Genomic DNA, 23,562 nt, shown 5'->3' on the forward strand with positions numbered 1-23,562 from the left:
AACTGACATATTTTGCCAAGTTGGACAATCTTCCAGCAGACTACCGGTATAATGTAGTTAGACCATCGTTTACTTCGTGATCGTCCTTTTGGTATTGTCTAAGGTGAGTAAACAGTTACTATATTCCTCAATATCTTTTCGTCCCGTTGCAAATCTTTAAAAACTTTTGTGATGTATCTATTTTGAGTTAGGCATACGAACCATCCGTTGTTATATTACATCTCGGCCGAAAGGGTTCGGTGCGGCATTTTTCAGATGTTACGTAATTACATTCATTCGCAACATTTCTTCCGTTTGCTTCCGGTAATAAAATAGACAAGAACACTTCCCACAAGAAGATTTCCTAACAATTCCCTCGTTTTCTTTGATAAAATATAATAGCACTTACTCGTTAATCACATTACCTGTGTACGTATCCTAAAATATCCAATGATATGAGTTATTAGTTGTGCGAAATCAGTTAGTAAAGTGTGGTTAGCAAAAACTTCAATGGAATTGAGAAGACCAAAACGTAATAATAACATATCAAACTGAGTCAACAGACGTCAACAAACGAACGTCTAAACTGGGGAACTTCAATCGACTTCAAACGAAAAAAAAAACGCAGTCAACGACCTAACGTCAAAACGAAAGAAAAAACGTCAAAACAAAGAAAAAGAACTTTCTAGTCAACAAAGGAAGTTCAACGTCAAAACCAAACGTAACTTTCTAGTCAACCGAACGCCAAAACTAAAGAAAAAACTTAAATGTAATCCTGTTGATCCTGCAAAGTCCGCACATGTTTCACGCAGCACAGTCTCGTAACTCAATCAAAGACTAGAGGATGAACCTGAAAACACATCAAAAGAACATTTATATATTGCAAAAAAAGAGAAGTACTTTGTCAGGGGCGGGACTGATACAGCTTCGCCATTTCGTTTATTGACTGAACTGTTGGGTTATTTAGAGATTAGATCGTGGAATTTGGCGCTTTCATTTGCAAAATAGTTAATCAACAACATCGTAGTGGCAAGGATGGGCGAATGGATTAGTGTTTATTTCACACCTTTTGTTCATTGTTGGCTGAATAGCCTATTATCTGTTTCGTTTACAATACACATTATGCGAGCTTATCCCAGAAATGCTTAGCCCATTCAACGAAGAAAAGTCACGTGTAGAAAAATGTCGCTGAAACTGATCAAGGAGCCATATGACGTTACCCGTCATCTTATAAATATGTACGTAGAGCTGCTGCAACTCCGCGCCGTCAATATTTTGTCAAAAGAAAGGAATGCATTGAAAAAGCTTGTACAGCGTGAAATCTCGGCAGAAATACAGACGATCTGGTCAGATTCATACAGCTCTGGATTCTTTATCAGCGTGATTTTGTGAATCCACCAGCGTGAGAATTTCTGGTGAAACGAGTTTGCTACATTCAAACTGACCGCCGCCGCCGCCTTTGATCTAGGTTGTGTCGGGCGGACGTTATCAATCAATGTTGACAGGTCTGTCGCGCCAAGCTGTCTGACTCTAAGGAGAAAAGATCTCCTGTGTTACACCTGGGAGGTTCCTTCTAACTCCATGGTTACATACATGAATTCAAAATTTAAAAAAAATTACTACGATCAAAAATTTTATTTTATTTTTTGTTTCCCAACAAGTTGTTGTTTTTGTGCCAAGTGCAAGGGACTGCAGTCAATCATGTGATGTTTTCCATTACTGCAATCGTGATCTTTCCTCCCCTTAGAAAATTACTGGTGAATTGATCGGCAAATCTCGTGAGCATACCAAACACACTCATTCGCTGACGACAAGAACCGAAAAGAAACGAATGTGAAACGAAGATCATTTCGTCAGCCGAATACAAACAGTCCTCTCCACGTACTCGCTACAGACTGGTAGCGATCCGACAAAGTACCCCAGAGCTTACCGACGGTAAACAAGACAGCTTCTTTACAAGATCCATTTCGCTGGCGGGATATATCCTAAGCTTTTGACAATTCAATTTTGATTGCTGAATTATGCGTTCTATGGTTTTAAAAAATCATCGCCAACATGCGCCGGCTCATTACGCTCTTGACTGCACAAGTAAGATTCCGGGCCGCCGGGGCAACACCAAACATTGTCTGACCTTGCCGTGTTGAAAAGTAGCGGAGGAGGAGTTGCTATATTTTGTTTGCGACATGTTGGGGTGAAGTGTAGTTGAAATTATTGCTATATCTAACGTATTTTTGGGGCGTTACATGTTTAGACAGGCTGATGAATAACCTCATTGGAAATGCCTCAAACCATTTTTACATCCATGCTCAAACCAAGGACGTGCTCAAACTAATTCCTGCCATCCAATTCCAACACTCATGCATGTCTATGACCGCTGAAAGGGGGCCATAACACTCAGTATTGTTTCTAAATTTAAATGACAAAGTAGACAAACAAACATGAAACCCTATCCAGCTCATTATAGTTGCGTCAATAGCGCGATGGCGCACTCGGTAGCAGGATAAATAACGCTGTAACGCATTCGTGCGGCCGGGGTCAATTACCGCAAGTTGCGCTATCGCGTTGCGTCAGCGTTGCCGCTGCGTTGCGTCAGCGTTATCGCTGCGTTGCGACAGCGTTGCGTTATCTAAGTCCGTCAAATGTAACGCAAACATGACTGTACATATATATATACACTTTGTCATAGAAAGCTCTTGTGTATGTTCTTTTCTCATGATATATGACCCTGTAAGGTTATATTTCGGGTTCTTTCTCTTGAGGCAACGAAGCAAACCAAATGAATCAGATGATGGATAGAGTATGCGCTATATGGGGAAAATGGTCTGATGATTCCATATATCATAACACTGCAGTCCTATTGTCTTCTCTTCATGAATAGCTGACATGTTTTATTGTTTGATTCTTGAAACACAGAATGAGACATTTGAAATAGAATACAGTATCCTGAAATTTCTTGTAAAAACAAATCTACATCTCAATTTTCTTGATATATTGAGTATATGGCAAATCTTTATTATGGTTATACTAGTAAAATTTTTCAACCAATCTTCCATGATGATTGTTATCAATATTTTATGGACGACATCAATGCATAGTGGTTTTTATAGGAATATGTAAGTTTTTTGTGGTGTCTGAAGTTCATACAGTAAAAATACAAAATACATATTCGTGGTGTCACGATTTCACATTAAGAGGATGGCAAAAATAACAACCACCACAAACATTTCACAATTTACAGTAACGATACATGACTCCAATATTTTAGCTGTGTTTATGATGCAACAGCCCACAACTCAAATTGAGCCACTTAGGACCGGGCAATTTCTCTGGAGGGAGTTCTCGGATTACAATATGGACTTGCAAAACCACAACATTAGCGCGACCTTCAACACAAGGTCACGCTGACAAGTGGAAGGAGTGAACAGCTGAGAGGAGCCAGCCTGGTGGCGACAGATGTTCACAGTTGTCAAGTGTTTGTCACTCTGTTAGCGGCTTCTGGTTTGTGATGTGTAATAGTGGTTCTTGAGACTCTAACCCACAGGCGTATTGAAATTTGCTGACTCGCGGCCCAAGAACCCACAGGACAGAGGCAAATGGCGAGCTACCATCAAGCCCCAGCATCAGTGTGCAAGCACGTCTAACCCTCGTTACGGGGAACAACAGACGATAAACCAAATAGAGAGAGAGAGAATGGTGTCAAATAAGATATGAAAGACCAAAAATAAAGAATTCATTGTATTGTATACCATGCTTGTGTTTTCAGCCATTTGTTCAACCTTCCTGAACCCTTAGATTTCAAATGAACTTGAAGGCAAGTTTAACTTTTTTGGACCACTTTTTTTTTGCATGCTCACAACAGTTTTGGGTGGCCTAACTGGAATACAATCATTTGCCATCCTCGAAAAAAAGACTTGTCAAACTCTGAGTTGAAAAAAAATCAACACTAATATTGATACATCCCTTCTTCTACCAATCCACAATCCAAAAATTAATATTTGTCCTTTTTAGAAATGTAAATGAAGCAGTTAACAGTTATACGACACCCTCTCACCAAACCTATTAATACAATGATTAAGGACAATCTATCATCAGTTGACAAGCTGCCTCTATATGCTAGATACTTGATAAACGATTTTGGTCCGATCAAATTTTGATTGGCGCGCCCCAAATGTGGCTTTATAACCATAAATCATAACACAAATGTTTTTCCTTTGAACATAAAACCACCAGCTCTGGGCAGGGGGTCCTGTACTCTATCCTGCACCTGTTACCGACAGTACTACAGAGGCTATGAGGTTAATGCACATAAGGCTATACAATGCCAACAACTCACTATTACTATTATCAATATCATTACAGACTCATTGCCACCAAGCACAATTGGGGCATCATCACTAGACTGCAATTAAATGTGCAAAGATTGAGTGTAACAAGTCGTTCGGTGTGATACAGCTAGCTGCCACCGCGCCACGTGCCTGCAAAGCTGGTGTGTTGCGCCGATGGGCGGTTATACCGGCTATACTAATACAGATACAGATGCATTGAGTCAATAAACTAGAGGCTAAAACTATACTTTACTTTCCACCCCATTTTACTTCCATTCAAAGGTCTTTTGTCCTAATACAATTTAGAGAAAAACTACATCACTACTGACTTTCTTGCCAGTTATGTCACATTTGGTAGTTGTAACCCTAGGCAGGCATAAATAGCTTGGGAATTATCAGAATAAAATCCATGAGCTGCTGCCCAAAATCCATTTTTACGATATCCAAACACACTGGTGCCCTTGGTCATATATTTGCTAACTAAAGTAAGATGTTCAAAACTTCAATACCTGCGTGATGCTACCGGGCGGTCCCCCGACATTGGTGGCATTTCTATGCCTCCATTTCTGCGCAAAGTTCAGTGACCTGCTTGACATCCAAATGCATGACCTTATTAGACAAATAAACGGGATGTCTGGATTTAATTCCAGTGTTCGCAATACTTTTTTTCCAGTGTGCTGCAATATTGAAACTAAAACTATGTCTCTTTTAAATGCAGACTGCAGACAGGTATTTCTAACACTGAATTCTGTAAATCTGGCATCACAACAGCATTTGCGGCATATGTTTTCCCCTAAAATCAGGTACAAATTAATGCGCACGCTGATGTAATCCATAAAGTTACTTGCTGTGACCTAATTATATGTCTTTAATGTGTAATAAATAGTATAGAAGAGAGATGACAAAAATAGTCTTTATGAAAGTGGGTGCCAATTATGAATGTTCAAAGTTGCAGGCTACAAAGATATAATGAAAACTGTCATAAATAGGTCAATAAATGGCTAGGGTGGCAAACTCTGGCCTCAGAAAGATAATTACACTGGATTTAATCCATTACGAGGGTTTAATCAAGCTGGGAGACAGAGCTTTTTGCCTTTCAAAGGAGATTTGAACAGGAAGGATTAAGTCTTAGTGTTAATCTCAAAAGTAGCTTACAGGTCACACATGTGTGGAATGAATATGCTTCTTTCTTGTTATTAAAATTGCCATCTGAGCTTCGGAGAGAAAGAACTGCAATTGATATAACAATATTCTAAACAATGAAACTATGTCTATTCAATGAACTTGTAGTCTTCTACTCTTACTCATCTAAATACAAAACAGAAATAAACGAGTAAATTGCTCAAAACATTTAACTAAGCAAACTTAGATGTTAGGCACTGTCATCAGTGTCAAGCTTAACATATTTCAAACTGTATATTTATCACTCTACACCTATGCTTACATCCAAAGAAAAGAAGATTTTTCTTAATATCACATTGTCAACAGCACATCTATTCGAGAGTCCTTCGTTGCTCTGAAGTGACAGTAGGAAACATCTGCTGACTAAACACACAAAGACAGTAAAGTTGCTAAGTTTGCAACATGCACTACACAACAGATGTGTTACATTGAACCTTAATCTTACATGCGAGGAGTCAGCGTAAGCCTGGGTGTCCCGGAGGTATCACAGCTTCCTTTGTAGGATTTACATCTTTAGGCCACAACAACTCAATTTGTTTGTTCACCAATTCGCCTGTTTCATTTTTTACTGATTTGCAAAAAATAAAAAAAAAATTTCAGCCTCTGAATGAACTCCAAAATCAAAAAAAAAAATGCTTATATTTTGGCCCCAACAGTTTAAGAAAATCCCTTCTCTTCAGAGTTGCTACAGTTTTTCTATCAATGCAGTGGTTTGGGCTTTCATAGGATGCCAAGATCTGTTTTCATTTTTTCGATTTTTTCCTGTCACTTCAGATTTTTTCTGAAAAATTCTGAGCAACAATAAACCAAATTGGTGTGGCCTTCCAACTACACACAGTCAGCATAAGCCAGATCGTCCCCAAGGCATCACAGTTTCCTCTGTAGGATTTACACACTTGTAATCACATTTCAAAAGGAAGCTTTTCAGGATAATGCCAAGAATTGGACCCAGGTCTTTCCAACTGCAGTACAAATTAGAACGTTATGTTGGCAGTGGTTTTAGTCATTTCAAGAGGGACCGAATAACCTTTTTCATACGGCGTAATCAGGCCTGTTTAGTCTTCGTAATCCGTAGGCAGCCTCCCCAAAAATCTACGTAATTTGTAATATTGTATTAGCCACAAAGCGTAAAGTTGTAATCAGCTGAGAATTTAACGTAATTCATAATCGGTGGCGAAAATTTTACGTAATTCATAATCACTCCCCCCCATGCAGGCCTTCTTTCAAGGTAGGAGGGAAGCAGTACTAGTGGTTTTCACAGTATTCTAAATTCACAGTTGTAACAATTCTGTAGTATAGTTGTCATACAAGGAAGATATATTTGGGGTGTCATAAATTTGCAGGGGACAGGTCACCAGAAAAAAAGCAAAAAGAAAAACCACACTTGTATTTATAGTAATCTTTCCCAAAAATTTCAACCACCTTATCCTTATCATCAAGGCTTACCCACATAATGATTATAAAAATCGATAACTAAATCCAAGCTATCTTATCATTGATAAAACCAACTGATAACAGTGTTGTTAACTAGGTTCCTCTGACATATCTGAAATAGTGTAAAATTCTCTCCCATAACACACAGGCTACGTAACGTCTTAATAGAGTCTACCAGACATTCTAGACATGTCTGAATGAGGGTCTGCAGGGGGGGGGGTAGTGATTACGAATTACGCAAAATTTTCGCTGCCGATTACGAATTACATTTAAGTCTCAGAGCTGATTACGACTTAATGCTTTGCAGCTGATTATAATGTACTATTACGAATTACGTTGATATTTTTGGAGGCTGCATACAGATTACAAAGACTAGAAAGGCCTGATTACGCCTTACGAAAAAAGGAATGCGGGCCCCCATGGATGAATACTTCTTGCCAACATGCATGGCTCCAAGCCAGATGGGCTGTAGAGCCATTAAGACTTTAAATTTCTCTGCCACACTTAAAACTGAAAGACTTAACTGGTATCAAGTCTTGGGGGGGGGGGGAGCAGATTAACCAACTAGAAAGTGATTAGCTATCCTGATGTTGCAAGAAGAAAAAGAAGCCTTGGTCAAAAACCTCACCTCCTTGCTAACTAAGCTATCTAGGCTGAGGTAAAAATCAAATGCACCTGTTACTTTACACTCTGGCCTAGTGGGTTTAGAAATACACATTAACAAACTTAAGTCTTAAACATAGATTTTGATAATAAACCTGGTCAGCTACATGTAGATTTCCTTTTCATGATAAACCTTCAATAATTGCATATATGGCTTCAACATAGCTGTCTGGATATAATTTCTATGTTCCTGTGCCCTTCACTCAGTTTACTTGCAGAAGCAAGATGGTCCCCCCTGTCCCCTGAGACTGCTGTGTTGACATTATTTATCAGTAGCTTATGTTTGACATGCTCCTGTGGTGTGTGTGGAAACACTTAAACAGGATGGACTTGTTTGATCCCTGTTTAATAACCTCTGGGTGCGTGTCTGGGGACACATTTGGTGGTACATTAAATGTCTAATTGTTATTTTAGCAATTTTAAATCTTGACTTACTTTCATTTTAAATAGAACCTAAGGAGGAAGTCCAGTATATGGAAAACCAGGTTTATATATTGTTGATGTTTATTGCAAATTCATGCCCGAGGGCTAATTGCATACAGACATTAACAAGAAAAATGTGGTGATATAAGACTATTTGCTAACAACTTCTACGTGTACGATATACTTATCGAACCTACTATCTCTACTTAAACCTAATAACGTTGAAATACATACAGGGTAAAAAGTAGATATACAATATGTGACCAGGTAATAGGAACAAAGTATAAGAGTACACCTCACAACTGGTCACAATCTCAAGTTAGTCAAGGGCAAAGATTTATATGCCTGTTTTCAATCTAGAGTTAGCTTTGTTGTTACAAAATACATGTACATGTAGTTAAACTTCCATTATATTAGTTATTCGTTTGCCAATTATGTTGTTATGATTGTCTGGCCTGGTTTCCACTAGGAAAAGTTTCTGTAAGAAAAATCGAAAGGATTGGGGTGCACTTAAAAATCACACTTAAGAGATATTTCCTGGCCTTTGCCTAAGAAAAAAACCAGTTCTAACCTGCTGACAGTTTTCGATACATTCAGGGAGGTAGTATGCTTTTGTGTGCACAGTTTTAAAGGCCTGGCATCCCTTTAAGAACAAACTATCAGTTGATAACGACAAAGTGGGACTGGGTAAATGGTTTACATCCCTCAACACCACTGTTTACTCCCTGACAGGGCTACAGGCTTGTCTCATGTGTAATTGTGTTTACATGTTTGGAAAACAGGGTTAGCTCGAGTAGGTAAAGCACCCATAGCCTCCATAGCATGCCAAAACCTCAGGGTTTTGGGGGTCTTTGGGGTCTTTGGGAGCTTTTATGTGCTATTTTCTGATTGCATATAGACAACATAGCCGGCCTGGTTGAATTACCCCCGTTTTAGACCTGGGCTAATCAGAAAACAGCCGAAGACCACCAAACCCCCAGTTCTATAAGCCTGCTACGGAGGCTAAAGGACCCAGAGGTCTGTAACACATCACTGTGTGAATGCATGGCTTCCTAGACTGTAAAGTAGAAACATGCACATAGTGGTGGTAAACATCTGCAACTAACTAGTACACTAGTAGTACACTTGAAGCCAGTTAAATGACACTGTTAACCTGTTAACCACTGCTAAGGTTTCTGTTTGGTTTAAATTAGGCAAATTTGTTGTTGTTACAGTTCTGAGATAGCAGTAAAAAGGATAAACCTACATAACACTTTACAGTAAACCAATCCAATTGATAGACCTCACATTTACTGAAAAGCAGTTTTCACAGATGAAATCAAGTTCTAGCTCTTGCAAGTTCAAGCCTATGAAATGGGTTTTCAAGATTGGAAACATATGCAAAATACTTTGCTGTCAAAACTGCCAAGAAGACCATTTCAGACTGATACTAGAGTTCCACGATCTCATACCTTCGCCAAATGATGTTAGCTTTTATGATTAAGAAATTATATATTAGTCCCCCTAATTATGCAAATAGGATCCTCAATTGCATGAATTATATCTGTTGATCATATTCTCCACCAAAAGACAGTCTTATCTTAACAAAGAATGCCACAATGACATTTTCTCATAAATTATGCAAATGAGGTCCTTATTTGAATAAGTTATGTTTAATTATGTTCACCTTAACTTAACTTTCAAACACCCCAAGTATAAAATTCCAGGCAGTTACCACTATGCAATTATAATATTTTCTCATTAATTATGCAAATTAAGTCTTCATTTGCATAATCGATATCTGCCTGTGTTTCTCTCATTCTTAATAACATATGTCACAAGCTTGAACTTCCTATTATGGAATGCAGCTGATAAATAGAATTTCCTCATTAATTATGCAAATTACATCCATATTTGCATAATTGTAATATCATTATGTCAAGCTCCACTCAAGCTACCTACATACCAAAAATCACGATGATCCATCAATCGGTTCTTGAGTTATCCCCCTTTAAACATTTGTCCATTAAACCCCCTGCAGTTCTAGAGCAAGCAACTAGGGGGCTCAATCTCATGTGATTTTATCCCCAGCACAAGAGCTATCTACCATCTAAATTTCATCACCCTAGCATGTCTGGATCATGAGATATCAAAACCGGAAGTTCTGCTGCAGTACCATGACAAGCCGCCAGGTGGCCTAAAATCTAATCATTTTGAGGTCTCATCAAGACCTACCCACCTACCAAGTATCAAGACAATCCATCGAGACCTTCTCAAGTTATCGTGTTGACACACACACACACACACACATACACGAACGCCCCTGAAAACATAACCTTCTTGGCGAAGGTAAAAATCTGGTCTATTTGGACAGGTGGTCATTATATACAGGATTCTTAAAGGTTGTATCAAATTCAACGGGAAAAATTATCTACCAGTAACAAATGGACTACGAAAAAGTTTTCATAATGGAATGGCCAGGCGGTCCTTATGTAGAGGTGGTCACTAATATACAGGTTTGAGTCTTTGACTGTAGCTATAATTTAGTACTCTTCTCCTTTGTATGCAGATATTGATGCACAATATACCATTTAATGATCCAACTTCTCTGGCGCCTGTCTCAAAATGTTATAACTCCCTTACCTCTCGCTTTATTGTGTATTGATCCACTTGGTACCATTAGCAAGGCTTTAACTATACACCATCAATGCCTATTGTCCACCTAACCAACCGGTGTTGCCGTCATTATTGTACCAACATAAGCGACAAAAATCCTTGGATAATACGGCAGATTACAATAACAATTGATTTTTCAGTAGCTGCTTTAGTTAATGGAATCGAAAATAGCCCTGGGAAGTCATTAATCAGCCTCAGTGATACAGCAGAGACGCTATTATTCAGGGCTCAAAATACTGGGTACATGTGCACCTTAATGCACCCAAAATTGGAGCTGTGCACCTAATTTTTTTCTGTGGGTGCAGCAGTGCACCCAAATATTTTTGTAGGTATTTTGTTCATATGAAATGAAATATAGTATACAGGATATTCTTGGCATGTAAGTGTCAGAAAAATAATAAAATCTTTGTTGTAGTACTAGATTTTGAAGTTAGCTCCCATTTCAGATTCAAGCTCAGATGAGGAGCAGTAAGATCTGTGCATAGGTTTTGTTTCATATGGTGCACCTAAAAAATTTTTGGTGCACCTAATTTTTTAGGTTAGGTGCACCAGTGCACCTATTCCCAAAAATGAATTTCGAGCCCTGTACAATGGAGGGGTTATTATTCCACAGTCCACACAGACAAATATAACGCTTCCTCGGCAAGCCATGCAGTTAGACAATAAATCACTTTACGTGAGCCATAATTTCCTTAAAAACATGGTGATCAAAATAACATACATCATTTTGCACACAAATCACGTTCAAATTGAATGTTATTATTGATTCAGAGTCTAGACTTCACGCAATATAATAAATCGGAATTATCATTGTAATTCTGTTGATATTTATCATTTCTTATAAGTTGTTAAGTCCTTCTGTCATTTTTATCTTAATTTGGTCAAGGAGTTTAAAAGGACACTCCTGTTTTCCCTTGGCCTTTTACCTGTATGTAATAAAGTTGAAATAAATAGAAGTATTTTATGGTGTAAATCACTGCAAAATAATTTGCTGTAAAGATTAATAATTAAAACAGTCCTCACGATAACACACCAATTTTGAGCCACTAATTTGGTAAGTTATAATCTTCCGCGAGAACCACTAATTTAGGACGTTATCTGCAATTGCTGCAAGATTTGGTGAGAGGGATGAATAATTAAACATGCCTCCAGGCAGGGGAGTAACCCTCCCCCCTAATGGATCATTACTGATTAGTCCCTTATCTCCGTAGCTCAGTCCGGTAACGTTATCGTTTGTCATGAAATTTTCATTTCTGTGGTTGATTTCTGCGGCTTTCAATTAACTCAGCTCTCATGTTGGGAAGTTCACTTCCTCAGGTGATAAAATCACTATGGATGAGGCTGCTTAGCCCCCGTAGCAGGCTTATAGAACTGGGAGTTCGGTGGTCTTCGGCTGTTTTCTGATTAGCCTCCGTAGCAGGCTTATAGAACTGGGGGTTTGGTGGTCTTCTGCTGTTTTCTGATTAGCCTCCGTAGCAGGCTTATAGAACTGGGGGTTTGGTGGTCTTCGGCTGTTTTCTGATTAACCCAGTTCTAAAAAAACGGGGGTAATTCAACCAGGCCAGCTATGTTGTCTATATGCAATCACAAAATAGCACATGAAACTTATTAAAAGATCTCAAAGACCCCCCAAACCCCCAGTTTTTGGCATGCTATGGAGGCTAGAGGCTGCTTACACTGCTGTAAGCTACAGCAGCTTGAAAACTACTTACTGCTAGTTAACGGATGTCTTTCTTGAAGCTAGAACTAACCCTAAAGCCGACAGTCTTATGATTTTCGGTTGTATATGTGTTTTTGTATGGGGGAGGGCAACTTGCAAAGGTGTGTATGCACCTGTTTTGCCCTCCCTTTCACTTTGTGAAAAATCCAAATAAACAAATAATGTTATATGGTAAAAACTATTATATACCAAAAAATGGTAAAAATGTTGCTTCCCTCAAAATTCATTCAATACTGAAAGATTACACCTGGATATACAAATCATAATAACCCTACCATGCACCATGTAATTTATGCATCCACTGGTTATGGCAAAAGTCTCGAATAACCAAGTTCTGAGAAATAACTAACTTAAGTATCTATAATATAATATTGGACAGCTGTGATTTCACAAAAAATCCTATGTCCCGGATTTAGCATACCTAAATTCCTAGCTCAAAACAGGATAATGGCAGTGGAATTTCAAGGCTACAGCCACACCTAGTTTTTCTTTATTCTTCTTTCCCACACTACAATTTGACTCACCATTCAACTGGTACCAGTAGGATTGGAACGTAAAGAGATATGTTTAGAAAAAGACCTGCTTGCAGAATAGGCTGCTTGTGAGATGGCTGTATTTTTCAAGAATTATAATGATAACTTTCAAAGGGCAGATGGTCATACCTACGAGCAAAGTCCGGAAAGCACTGAAGCATTCATTGATTCTCTGGATAGGAAATGCTTATTCCATGAGTGTATGTTTGGGTATGCAAGGTGAGTATTGGAACAGCTGTGGGACACACCCAACCCTCGCGCAGGTTTACGACAGGTGAGTTTTCTTACTGCAGGTGTGGCCATCTTGTTCTGAGCCTTTTGAATCTTGTTTATATGTTAAACCTACCCCCAAGGAAGAAGAAGTGAGAACTGGGTTGCATTTATTTCGACCTGTACTTTACATAGTGTTCTATAGGTGAAAAGGTAAATGTTTTTATGAGAAGTGAACAGTTTTTTTTATTTTTATTTTTTTTTATTTTTATTTTTTCTTCCTCAAAACATACAATCAGCAGGGATACATACAATCATACATATACCCTGAATTGCGTACATTTTTTACAACACTTATGCAGTATGCTGGATAACAAAATGCAGGCGGCTACCACAAATGCTAGCTACAACATTAAACAGAGCACTGAATCCAAAGCTCAGTCTAGGAAACAGACTTATTGTGTAGTTTGACTGCAATGTGTAGGAATGATCCCCTTAAACGTTCAGTTCTGGCCTTCGGAAGCGTAAACTCCTGATTGTTCCTTAATTGCCTGCCAGTGGCTGTACATCTCTGGGGCGGCACAAGGTCATGCAAAGGATGTTCCGGTTTTAACATGTCCTTGAAGAGTTTTACAGCTGCTGCATCTCTTCTTTCCTTCAAGGAGGGTAGGTTAGGAACTGATCGTCTACCGCCAAGAGAGATGATACGGAGGGCCCGTTTCTGTACACGTTCGATGCTGTCCGATTGTTCCTTGCTGCAACCTACCAGCAGTACGTGGCCGTATTCAAGAACGCTGCGAATAAGTGACAGGTAAATCTGAACAAGGTCAACAACACTCATCCCCTGTCTAGTCAGTAGTCGAAGATAGTGCAGCCTGCTCGAGGCTCTTGAGACGAGGGATTGTACATGGTCGTGCCATGACAGCTTGCAGTCGAAGGTGAACCCAAGGCCCTTTGCGACGCTTGTGAAAGGTACAGGTTCACCACCAAGAGACAGTAGTGGTAATGGTGGAGTGTTTCTGCTGAAGCATATCAACAGAGACTGGCTTTTCTTGCCGTTCAGCAACATGTCATTACACTCTGCCCAAGAGTCAAGCTGTTGCGCTTCCTCTCTCATACTGTTGTCGGCGTCACCCTTCCCCAGGGGAATTAACCTGGACAAACCCACATCGTCCGCGTAGCCGACATCAAGGGTGTCACTGTGGACTGTGTCTCGAGAACCCATGAACAGGAGGAAAAGGTATGGCGATAGTACTCCTCCCTGTGGTACACCCGAGGTAAGTACCCTCCACTCGCTGACTTTGCCGTTGGCAACAACTCTCTGAGTGCGACCTTGCAGATAGTTCTGTATCCAGGCTACCATGCGTGGGTTGGTCACCACATCGTTCACACGTTGTAGGAGAATTGCATGGTTCACTCTATCAAATGCTTTACTCATATCTGCGAACAAAGCATGGACTGCTGCATGACGTCTTGAGTCTAAAGCTGTCAGCCAAGTGTGAACCATCCTGACGGCGGCTAAAACAGTGGAGGAACCCTTCAGGTAAGCGTACTGATTTCTGATGGCAGGTGAAATAGAAGGGAGAAGTCTTAACAGAGTGTTGTCAGATTTGTCCAGAATAATATAAACCCACCTAAGACCAGAGTCAAACAAAGGTGTCATAATTCATAAAATGTTTGTTGAATCATTTATGTATATGTAAGAAATTTGACTATGCCAGCCAACCACAACATTCCAGTGTCAACTATTATAAAATTAATATACCAGCCAGGTTTGAATGGGCTCTGACACTATATGAGTTGAAATTATATCGAAATTATGTCAATCAATGCTGAATTTCCTTTTTTTTTCCCAGACATTTCCAGTTTCTCATGGAAAAGTTGGTTCTTCACTGACATCAAAGGCCATCCCGAAACCTTTCATAGCAGCTGACATCTTTCATATCTGCCTGCAATCTGCTGACAGAAACAGACACAGGCCAGGGCAGGGAGGGAGCAGTAGAACCATCATCTATCACCATGACAACCGTGCTGCCAAGGGCATTCATCACGGCTGACCTTGACCTCCAAACCTCAGTAATACCGGCTTCCGAAATCAATCAACGCCGGGTCAAAACATGGAGGACACACTGGATTGGCAAGGGGACAAATCTTGTGTTTGTGTTGCGTAATTTAAACAGTATGTGCATTCATATATATATATGGTGTTGGAAATTATTTTCTCATATCTTTCCATCTGAAATTCCCATTGCTTAAACTCAACTTTGTATTTTGTATCTATTTATCATGAAATTCAGTTATGTGAATCATGAAACTGTAACAGTTAAATTTTTTGCGGAAAACATGAATTCATGACGTCGCAACTATCTTCCTCTTCGGTGTAATGTAGCCAGCTGCTGCCGCGCCGCTTGCCTGCGAAGCTGGTGTGTTATGCCAAAGGGTGGTTATACCGACTTTACAGATACAGATTCCTTGTATAACTATATGTTAATGTTAGAATTGTTTCAACTGTGAATCTATAACACTGTCAAAAACAACCCTTTCCCTCCTAAGTGAAATAAAACTATCACATACACAAAAGTTTTCTGAGTTACAGTAACTTGTCGTTCCCACACTATTGTGTCTACCACTAGTAAAAGGTCAACCATCAGTAGACCAAAGGTGAAACCATTGGAAAGCATATTATTAACATTGGCTGCATTTCAAATTCTCGACCCAATGATTGATTGACAGAAAAACATATCACGTTACCCACTGCCTTTCACCACTGGTATAGTCATTTAATATACGGCTATCGTGATCAAAATAGCTCTCCATAATTAGTCTTTGTATGGCATGTGTTAGATATAAATACACTTGGTAATAGTGGTAATATACCCTGTATAGGGGTAGTAATTTATTACTTCTTTGGCATTACAAAAGGTCAATATACAACACGAGAAAACATGATAAATACTGTAATTCATTTTATGTTCATGCTAGCAAAAGTTCACTGTCTGAGAAAAATGGACATGTTCACAGAACTACATATTCATGGTGGCCACAGGTGCAGGGAAAAGAAAGTCCAGGAATTATATGTTAACTGTAATGATAAGTTCACGGTACAGCAGTGACAGTGAAAACAGTCAACATAACAGTACGGTAAAAAAAATCAGGAATTAAACTAATATTTTCCATTGATATTAGCTATCTTGCAGACATTTCTGAAAAATTACTGGTAACTTACTCTGTATAGGAACAATGGACATTTCCTGTATTAACTGGAAATATCCTGGACTAACAGGAAATATGAACCATGCATAGCCTTGGAAAAAAAACATTGTCATGATGATTGTGTTTCCATCTAGGTTTCCAGACAGCAAAAAACCTGCCAACCCTAGCCATTAGTATTTGGGTTAATCACGAAAATCCTTTCCTAACGTCACTATTTTTTTTCGGGACTGAAATGGGAACCACAACATCTTTTTTCTTAGGCCTTCTCTAAATCAAAGATGGAGGACAACATCAATCCATATTCTAGGATGTTCCACTAACTGCTGGAGAAGGGGGGGGGGGGCTGCATTCACAAGAAAGATCACGGAAAGTCCAGTCCCTATCACTCATGTTTTCTAGGTTGAGGATTATCTACAGCTCTGGACAGATTTTGATTGAATGCGGCTGGTCGAAAGGCTAGAAATCTACTATGGTCTATTCCTGAACTTTTCTCATACCTACAATTTCTGAAATCCATTCTTTTGGGGCGCAACAATATTGTAATGTGGAATAGGGGAGGGGTACGTAGGTTTGCTAGCCGAGTGAAAATAATGGGCGAAAGGGGCAACATGAATAATTATTTTCAAGGACTGTGTCCAAATCTTTGGGACAGTTTTTGCTAAAAAGAAAATTAGCATTATCAATCAGCAATTTTGTTGGCACTATATAACATTGCAGTATTTCTAATTCTTCAAATATCTAGTCATCTTAAGTACTGCTAAGCCCAATTAACATTGGATTACTAGCAGCTGCACATGTTGGGACAGACAGCAACTGACATTGCATTATTTTTCGGTTCTACAATTTCAAAAATTCCCTATTTTTATTCGTCCTTTTGTTAGAGAATCAGAGCATATCCTTGGCTAGCTGGTGGTTGAACAAGTGTTAGGAACCCTCACAATAGGACCCCTCTTTCACACCCTCTCACCATGTTCAACAATGAAACTCCCCACTTGTTTGCATACCAATACACATCACACACACACAGTAGCCTTGATCCCACACTATTCATATTCATGTACGGACAAATTAAGGTTCCTCCCCCTACCTTAAAACACCACAAAAACAGAACAATCAGCTTCTAACCCCATAAAAATGATCGGGATGCATGAAAATATAATAAAAAGCGCAATCAAACCATTACAAAGGCAACCTGTTGAGGATATGTTTTGATTTTGATTAGCACTGGATCTGTGTTGTAACAGAGGGAGTCAATTTCATCAATATTCAGGGCGCCGCTATCTTACTAATAAGTCATATCTAGCTCTCCCCAAATCAGTGGCCGTCTAGATGATACCATACACGATACAGGTGAAAAATATCCGGTAAAGAAGCCACCCTAAAGCAGAGAAAAAATGGCTACCGGACCTACAGCTTGCTTGCGACTATGACTGAGCTTGCATACTGACCAGATCTTGCACATCTGTAGACGTTGTTGGCCTTTATTTTGATCGTTGTGTCCTATTTTAGGGTCATGTTTGCGATCATTTCTGGGGTACAAAACACGACAAAAACATCAAGAATATTCTACGGAACGTAAATTTGCCGAAGACGCCGAGAAAGGGGGCGAAGTAATGTCGGCAAGGCCGTGGGAAGAACGAAGAAGCACCGATCGTTTTTTTTCTGCAAGCGCTACATAAACATGTTATCCATTTTTCTCTACCGAAAACAGCCATAGCAGCCACCTACCCATTTTCGCTCCTTCTTCCTAGCTCCTCTCTCGCTCCTAAAATCACCTCCACCTCCTAAAAAAATCCCAGAGTCGAGGAAAACCTTCCACGCGTTGTTGGCACAAGGCTGGGGCTTGGGTTTCTCTCTTTTTTTCGTCGTGGTCCAACCGGAATTTTGTCACGGCCACCGCTCAGCGGAACAACCACACCCGCTCCACAACAAGCGGGCGAGCTTCGGGCTGGCTTTCGTATGCAAATTTAGTCGTGACGTCACCGCGGCGGGAAATTTGAATGTGCATGAAGGGGATTCCCCCGATATAGTGTGTTTGTTTACCTTCGCGAAAAAGGGAAAGTGGGCGAGTAAAAAAAAAAAAACATTTGCCAACAGTTCAGGATATCTCTGACTTAATAGTCATTCTGTGTTAATCTGTCTTATAAATAAATAAATAATAAATAATCTGTCTATAGATTTATAAGACTTTTATTTAATATGTTTTTGAATACCTGTGCGGGGGATTCCCCCGATATAGTGTGTTTGTTTACCTTCGCGAAAAAGGGAAAGTGGGCAGGGTCTAGGGGAAAATATTGTTTCCTGTTTCGTCCTGAAAAAATTAGGGTCGGTAGGTAGGGATTATCTTTTTTTTCTTTTTAGACTTCAGTGATATCTATATAGGGGTCCAACTTATATAATACAGTTTATCAAAGTAAAACTTGCATGAGAACACTTTTATTTTCAATGTCAATGTTAGGAAACCAATTGTACAACGTTTTATCACTCAGGTGTCAGATCATGGAGCTAGAAAAGGTTGACCAGCTAAATTTTACTGTTTTTGAATCCGAGCTGTTATCCTGGTAGAGACTAAATCTAAAAACTGGACAAGTCTGTCCTCCTCAAAAATGAGGAGTGTCCTTTAATACCCTACAAGCAGAGGTTTGGGTTTTGCCTTATTTTTAGGCTTTTTTTATCGGGCTTTCTTTTTTGCATTGGTATCTTTGTAAAAAAAAAAGGTGTCACTATCAATGTCACAATGCAGATACTAAAAATAAGCCAAACCTAAACCTCTGCTTGGAGAGTAGACTGTCCTGGGTGGCCTTCCCACATGCCTCTCTCCTCTTACAATCATCGTCATTATCCTCTTCAACAAACCGTGTCTGAAATTGATTAGCGAACTGAAAACTGATAAGGGACTCCCGGGTACCAATTTACGGTAGTCCCAGACAAGGAGAAGACCGCGCATCCCGATTCCTGAATCCCACAACTCGTTCTGCCAGGGGCTTTTGTCCAAGCTAAGGCCACAGCAAGTAATTTTTATGGATGACATCAGTTCGCGTATTAATTTTTGCCTGATTTTGGAAAAATAGAAATTTTGTTGCCCGTTGACAGTGGTCAACATGCCAAAAATGGGCAAATATGTCTGTTGCCATGCTGGAACTACTTGGATGGCAGATAAATGTTAAGAGACAAGACAAGGCTCTGATTTATTGTTTTGTCTTTTACTTTGTTTACAGTGCTGTATTTCATTCCTTCATATGTGATGTTGCTGCTGAATAAAAAAAAAATTATTGTTTAACAAGGTTTATGATCTCAAAATTTGAAAATATAGAAATCTTGTTTTTTTGGCTCACCTTGGCCCCTATTGCATAAGATTTGGTGTCTGTGGAGGATGTCATTCATAAGGCCACAACAATTTAATTTGTTGTTTCTCGGATTTTTTCAGGAAAAATATGAAGCTATAGGACGAAAAAAACAACAACAAAAATTAGGCCTTTCATTGAGCATTTTGCAGATGATTTAGGACAAAAAAATGTTTTGTTTTTTTTGCAAATCAGAAAAAAATGGACAGGGCGAATCCGAGAAACAACAAATTGAAATGGTGTGGCCTAACATTTCCTTCCCACAGCTCATCCCGCCAGCGGCTTTTGTCCGGGCTAATGATCGATAATGACTCATGAATTTTTGATGAACCTTTACTCTGAGAAGAATTCGCAGCATGTGAGCATCTAGTGTCGGGTCACAGGAAGCTAATGTTGGTGGCTGTTGCTAAATTCCCTCCCAAAGGTGGTTGGTGGTTTCATGAAAAAGAAATAAGATACCTTAAAAATACTACAACTTTTATATCGAAAAGGGGGAATGGGAGCAGCCATTAAAAATGAATGGGGAAATTTAAGTAAGGGTCAGACCACTTAAGCTCCAAGCAGTGGTTAGGCATGCTTTGATACTTTTTTTTAAAAGCTTGTATTTACTTTTTTCAGACGTTTTGTTGGACAAAGGCGATTCAATCAAACTTTCAATTTTGGTGGCTTTTATTCTGGTATCCTGCCTAACAAAAGAAAAGTTGCCCCCCCATCATAATTTTTTTTGGGGGGATGGCGGCCGCCCCCCTTGTCCCCCCTCTGCCACTGCATAATGATGAATAATGTCCACAAAGGGTTGTCTTCTCAAGTTTTTAACCCCCTGAAGTCTGAGAAATGGACCAGCCCAATTAACCCAGTCACACATGACAGGTGTGTTATGATTGGTGGAAACATCGGATGATAAACGGCTTGATACGAAGCACAAATGGGCCAGCAGTTTTACGACATGCGCTGATTCCCCAGAGCAATGGTTTGATTGCAGCGAGGAAGCCTCAGGACTCCCCAAAGGTTTGAAAGGACTTGCATTTGGAATTGCTGATTTTTTTTCCCATTGGTATTCATGAATTCGTGGGACAGGGATGCCTTTGTGTGATGTGACTTGACTGATGTACAATATGGCTAATAATCTGGTGGACATACCAATCACTAATTATCTAATACCATCCCTGAAAATGACAAGAAACAGTCGTGCCCTCATATATCAGAGTTATCAACCAAAAACTCATTGCCACCAAGCATAGTTGGGGCATCATTACAAAAATTAGAAAGCTTTAAACAACTCCTGCAATTAAATTATTTAATTTAAAAATGCAAAGATTGGGTGTAACAGGTCATTCAGTGTGATATAGCTAGCTGCCGCCGTGCCATGTGCCTGCCAAACTGGTGTGTTATGCTAAAGGGCGGTTATACCGGCTATACAGATACAGAAGCTGGTGTGTTACGCCGAAGGGCGGTTATACCGGCTATACAGATACAGAAGCTGGTGTGTTACGCCGAAGGGCGGTTATACCGGCTATACAGATACAGAAGCTGGTGTGTTACACCAAAGGGCGGTTATACCGGCTACACAGATACAGAAGCTGGTGTGTTACGCCGAAGGACGGTTATACTGGCTATACAGATACAGTCAGAAGCTGGTGTGTTACGCCGAAGGGCAGTTATACAGTACCGGCTATACAGATATAGATGCCTCAAGCTTCCCCGAAGGTTTGAGTTTGTGAGGACCTGGAATTGCCGATTTTTTTTCCTTTGGTATTCATGAATTCCCGGGATAGGGGATGCCTTTGTGTAGAGTTTCCTTTCAAGCTTCAAGAGCCGGGCAGCTTCAAGAGAGGGAGAATGAATGACTTCAGCGAGGAGGTTCAAAGGGACTTCCAGACCATTCAATTCCCAACTATCATGAAACATCATCCATCTTTACTTACCACTGTGGTGTGGAGGTCTGCATGGGGGGATCCTCGCAATGTTTAATGGTAAATTTAGAAGGGCTGGCAATGCTTAATGCTAAATTCAGGAGGGCCAAGATGGTAAGATGTCACAAGGACATTTTTTTTTCTTTTTGGCAAATCAGAAAAAAACAAGAGTTCCACGATCTCAAACCTTTGCCAAATCATGTTAACCGTTCGATCACATTTTTCTCTGTGATGATGTAAATATAAGCCTCATTTGCATGTATAATATAGAATTAGAAATCCAAGAACCAACAAATCAAATTGATATAGCCTAAAGCTTTAAAAAATCTGTGCAAGTATCAGCATGCTATAGGTGTAACGACAACATTAAAATGCGTTCATGGCCAGATGGCCACACAAACACAAGTGCCATGCTTAATGGCACAGAGAGGAGGAGAATTTGGCTGTCAGACTGTTGGACCAGACCAGGGCTCTAGCCAACTCAAATTTTTTTTCCAGGCCAGGTTCATGATTGCTTGCAGTCTAGGGGGATCCGGAGACAAATTTTAGATTTCCAAACCTTAAAACTTCCCACATTTTCCGAGGCAAATCATGGAGTTGAAAGTGGTTGGCCTTCGGATGTTATAAATATATGTTTACCCAAATTTTTTTATCAATTTTGTCCATCTAGGTTGACGGATTGGTTTTCAAATTTTGCCGTCATGCACGCCGAAAAGCAATTGACGGGAAAACGGTTGCTGGCTAAAGCGTATGGAGAAGAGGAGAATTTGGCTGTCAGCCTGTTGGGCCGGCCAGAGTGCATGATTTATGAGGATGATGGGTAATACCTGTGGGACTGACAGGAGAAACAGATGGGAGAAGGTGTAGTTATCATGAGGGACGTGTCACGCTCGCTGGGTCGGGCTCGGCTGTCTGTCATACTGCATGGCAGGATGATTATGGTTGGAATATGATATGGCCTGGGAAAAAAATGAAAAAAGTAAGGAGGGTTGGTAGGTGCCGTCCTGAAAAAATAGGGAGGGTAAAAAGTGAAATGCATCGCTGGGTCAGTTCTGCCTGTCAGTCATGGCAGGATGATTATGGTTGGAATATGATATGGCCTAGGAAAAAAAATTGTTGTGTTTTCGATTTTGGTCCTGAAAAAAAAAATAGGGAGCGTTGGTAGTTGACAGTCCTGGAAAAAAATAGGGAGGGTCGGTAGGTAAATCTGAAATGCAATGCTGGGGTGGGCAGGTCTGTCTTTCATCCTCCATGGAGAAATGGTTATGGTTGGAATATGATGGCCTGGGGGAAAATGTTTTTTATTTTTATTTTTTCAGTCCTGAAAAAAATAGGGTCTGTAACAAGTGGAAAGATGAGGACTGAACTTTTACTATTGGTACCAAAATATGAGCATTTTGTGGTTAATTCAGAGCTTGAATGGTAATGGTAATGTTCCTTGGTAATACATGGTTTTTTTATTGTTGTTGCAAAAAAATCATAAAAATGAATCAGAGAAACACACAAATTAAATCAAGTGTGACCTAAACCTGTATATTTCAGCATTATTTTAGCAATTCAAAGAAAAGAAGAAACAAGAAAATAGAGAAAAATTCTTCCTTCAGTGAGTCTCACTTGTTTATTCAGCTCACACGTACGGAGCAATCTACCAGCAGAATGAAACATAACGTTCCCAACATGATAAATAAGACTTCTTTTGCCTCTCGATCCGCGGGGGATATCCGCACCGCTCCGTAATGTCACAACAATTCAATTTGTTGATTCTTGGATTTTTTCACAGAAAATCTTCACATAGACCCATAGATCTTCACAGACCAATTTACCGAGCACCTCCAAAAATGTTTCATGTGTCAAAGTCTTTGTGAATATTTCAGAAAGTGCTGCTATTTTGTTGTAATGTCAATGTTTCAAAAATAAATATGAAGCGACAAGGCAAAGAAAAAAAAAATAATAGTAACAAGTCTAGGC

At 39.6% G+C, this 23,562-nt stretch overlaps 1 protein-coding gene across 1 annotated transcript in view; it reads right to left on the minus strand.

Annotated features, from left to right (window-relative positions):
- LOC109466493 (neuronal membrane glycoprotein M6-a-like) overlaps positions 1-18,294 on the minus strand; it is a 44,669-nt gene extending 26,375 nt beyond the window's left edge. Inside the window, exon 1 of the mRNA XM_019764217.1 lies at positions 18,066-18,294. Coding sequence (XP_019619776.1) covers positions 18,066-18,069 — 4 coding nt within the window. The 5' untranslated portion in view covers positions 18,070-18,294. The remainder of the gene's footprint in view (positions 1-18,065) is intronic.
- Positions 18,295-23,562: the final 5,268 nt, after the last annotated feature.

Source organism: Branchiostoma belcheri, unplaced genomic scaffold (genome assembly GCF_001625305.1).
Source record: "Branchiostoma belcheri isolate BF01 breed outbred unplaced genomic scaffold, Haploidv18h27 scaffold168, whole genome shotgun sequence".
Lineage (NCBI taxonomy): Eukaryota > Metazoa > Chordata > Leptocardii > Amphioxiformes > Branchiostomatidae > Branchiostoma > Branchiostoma belcheri.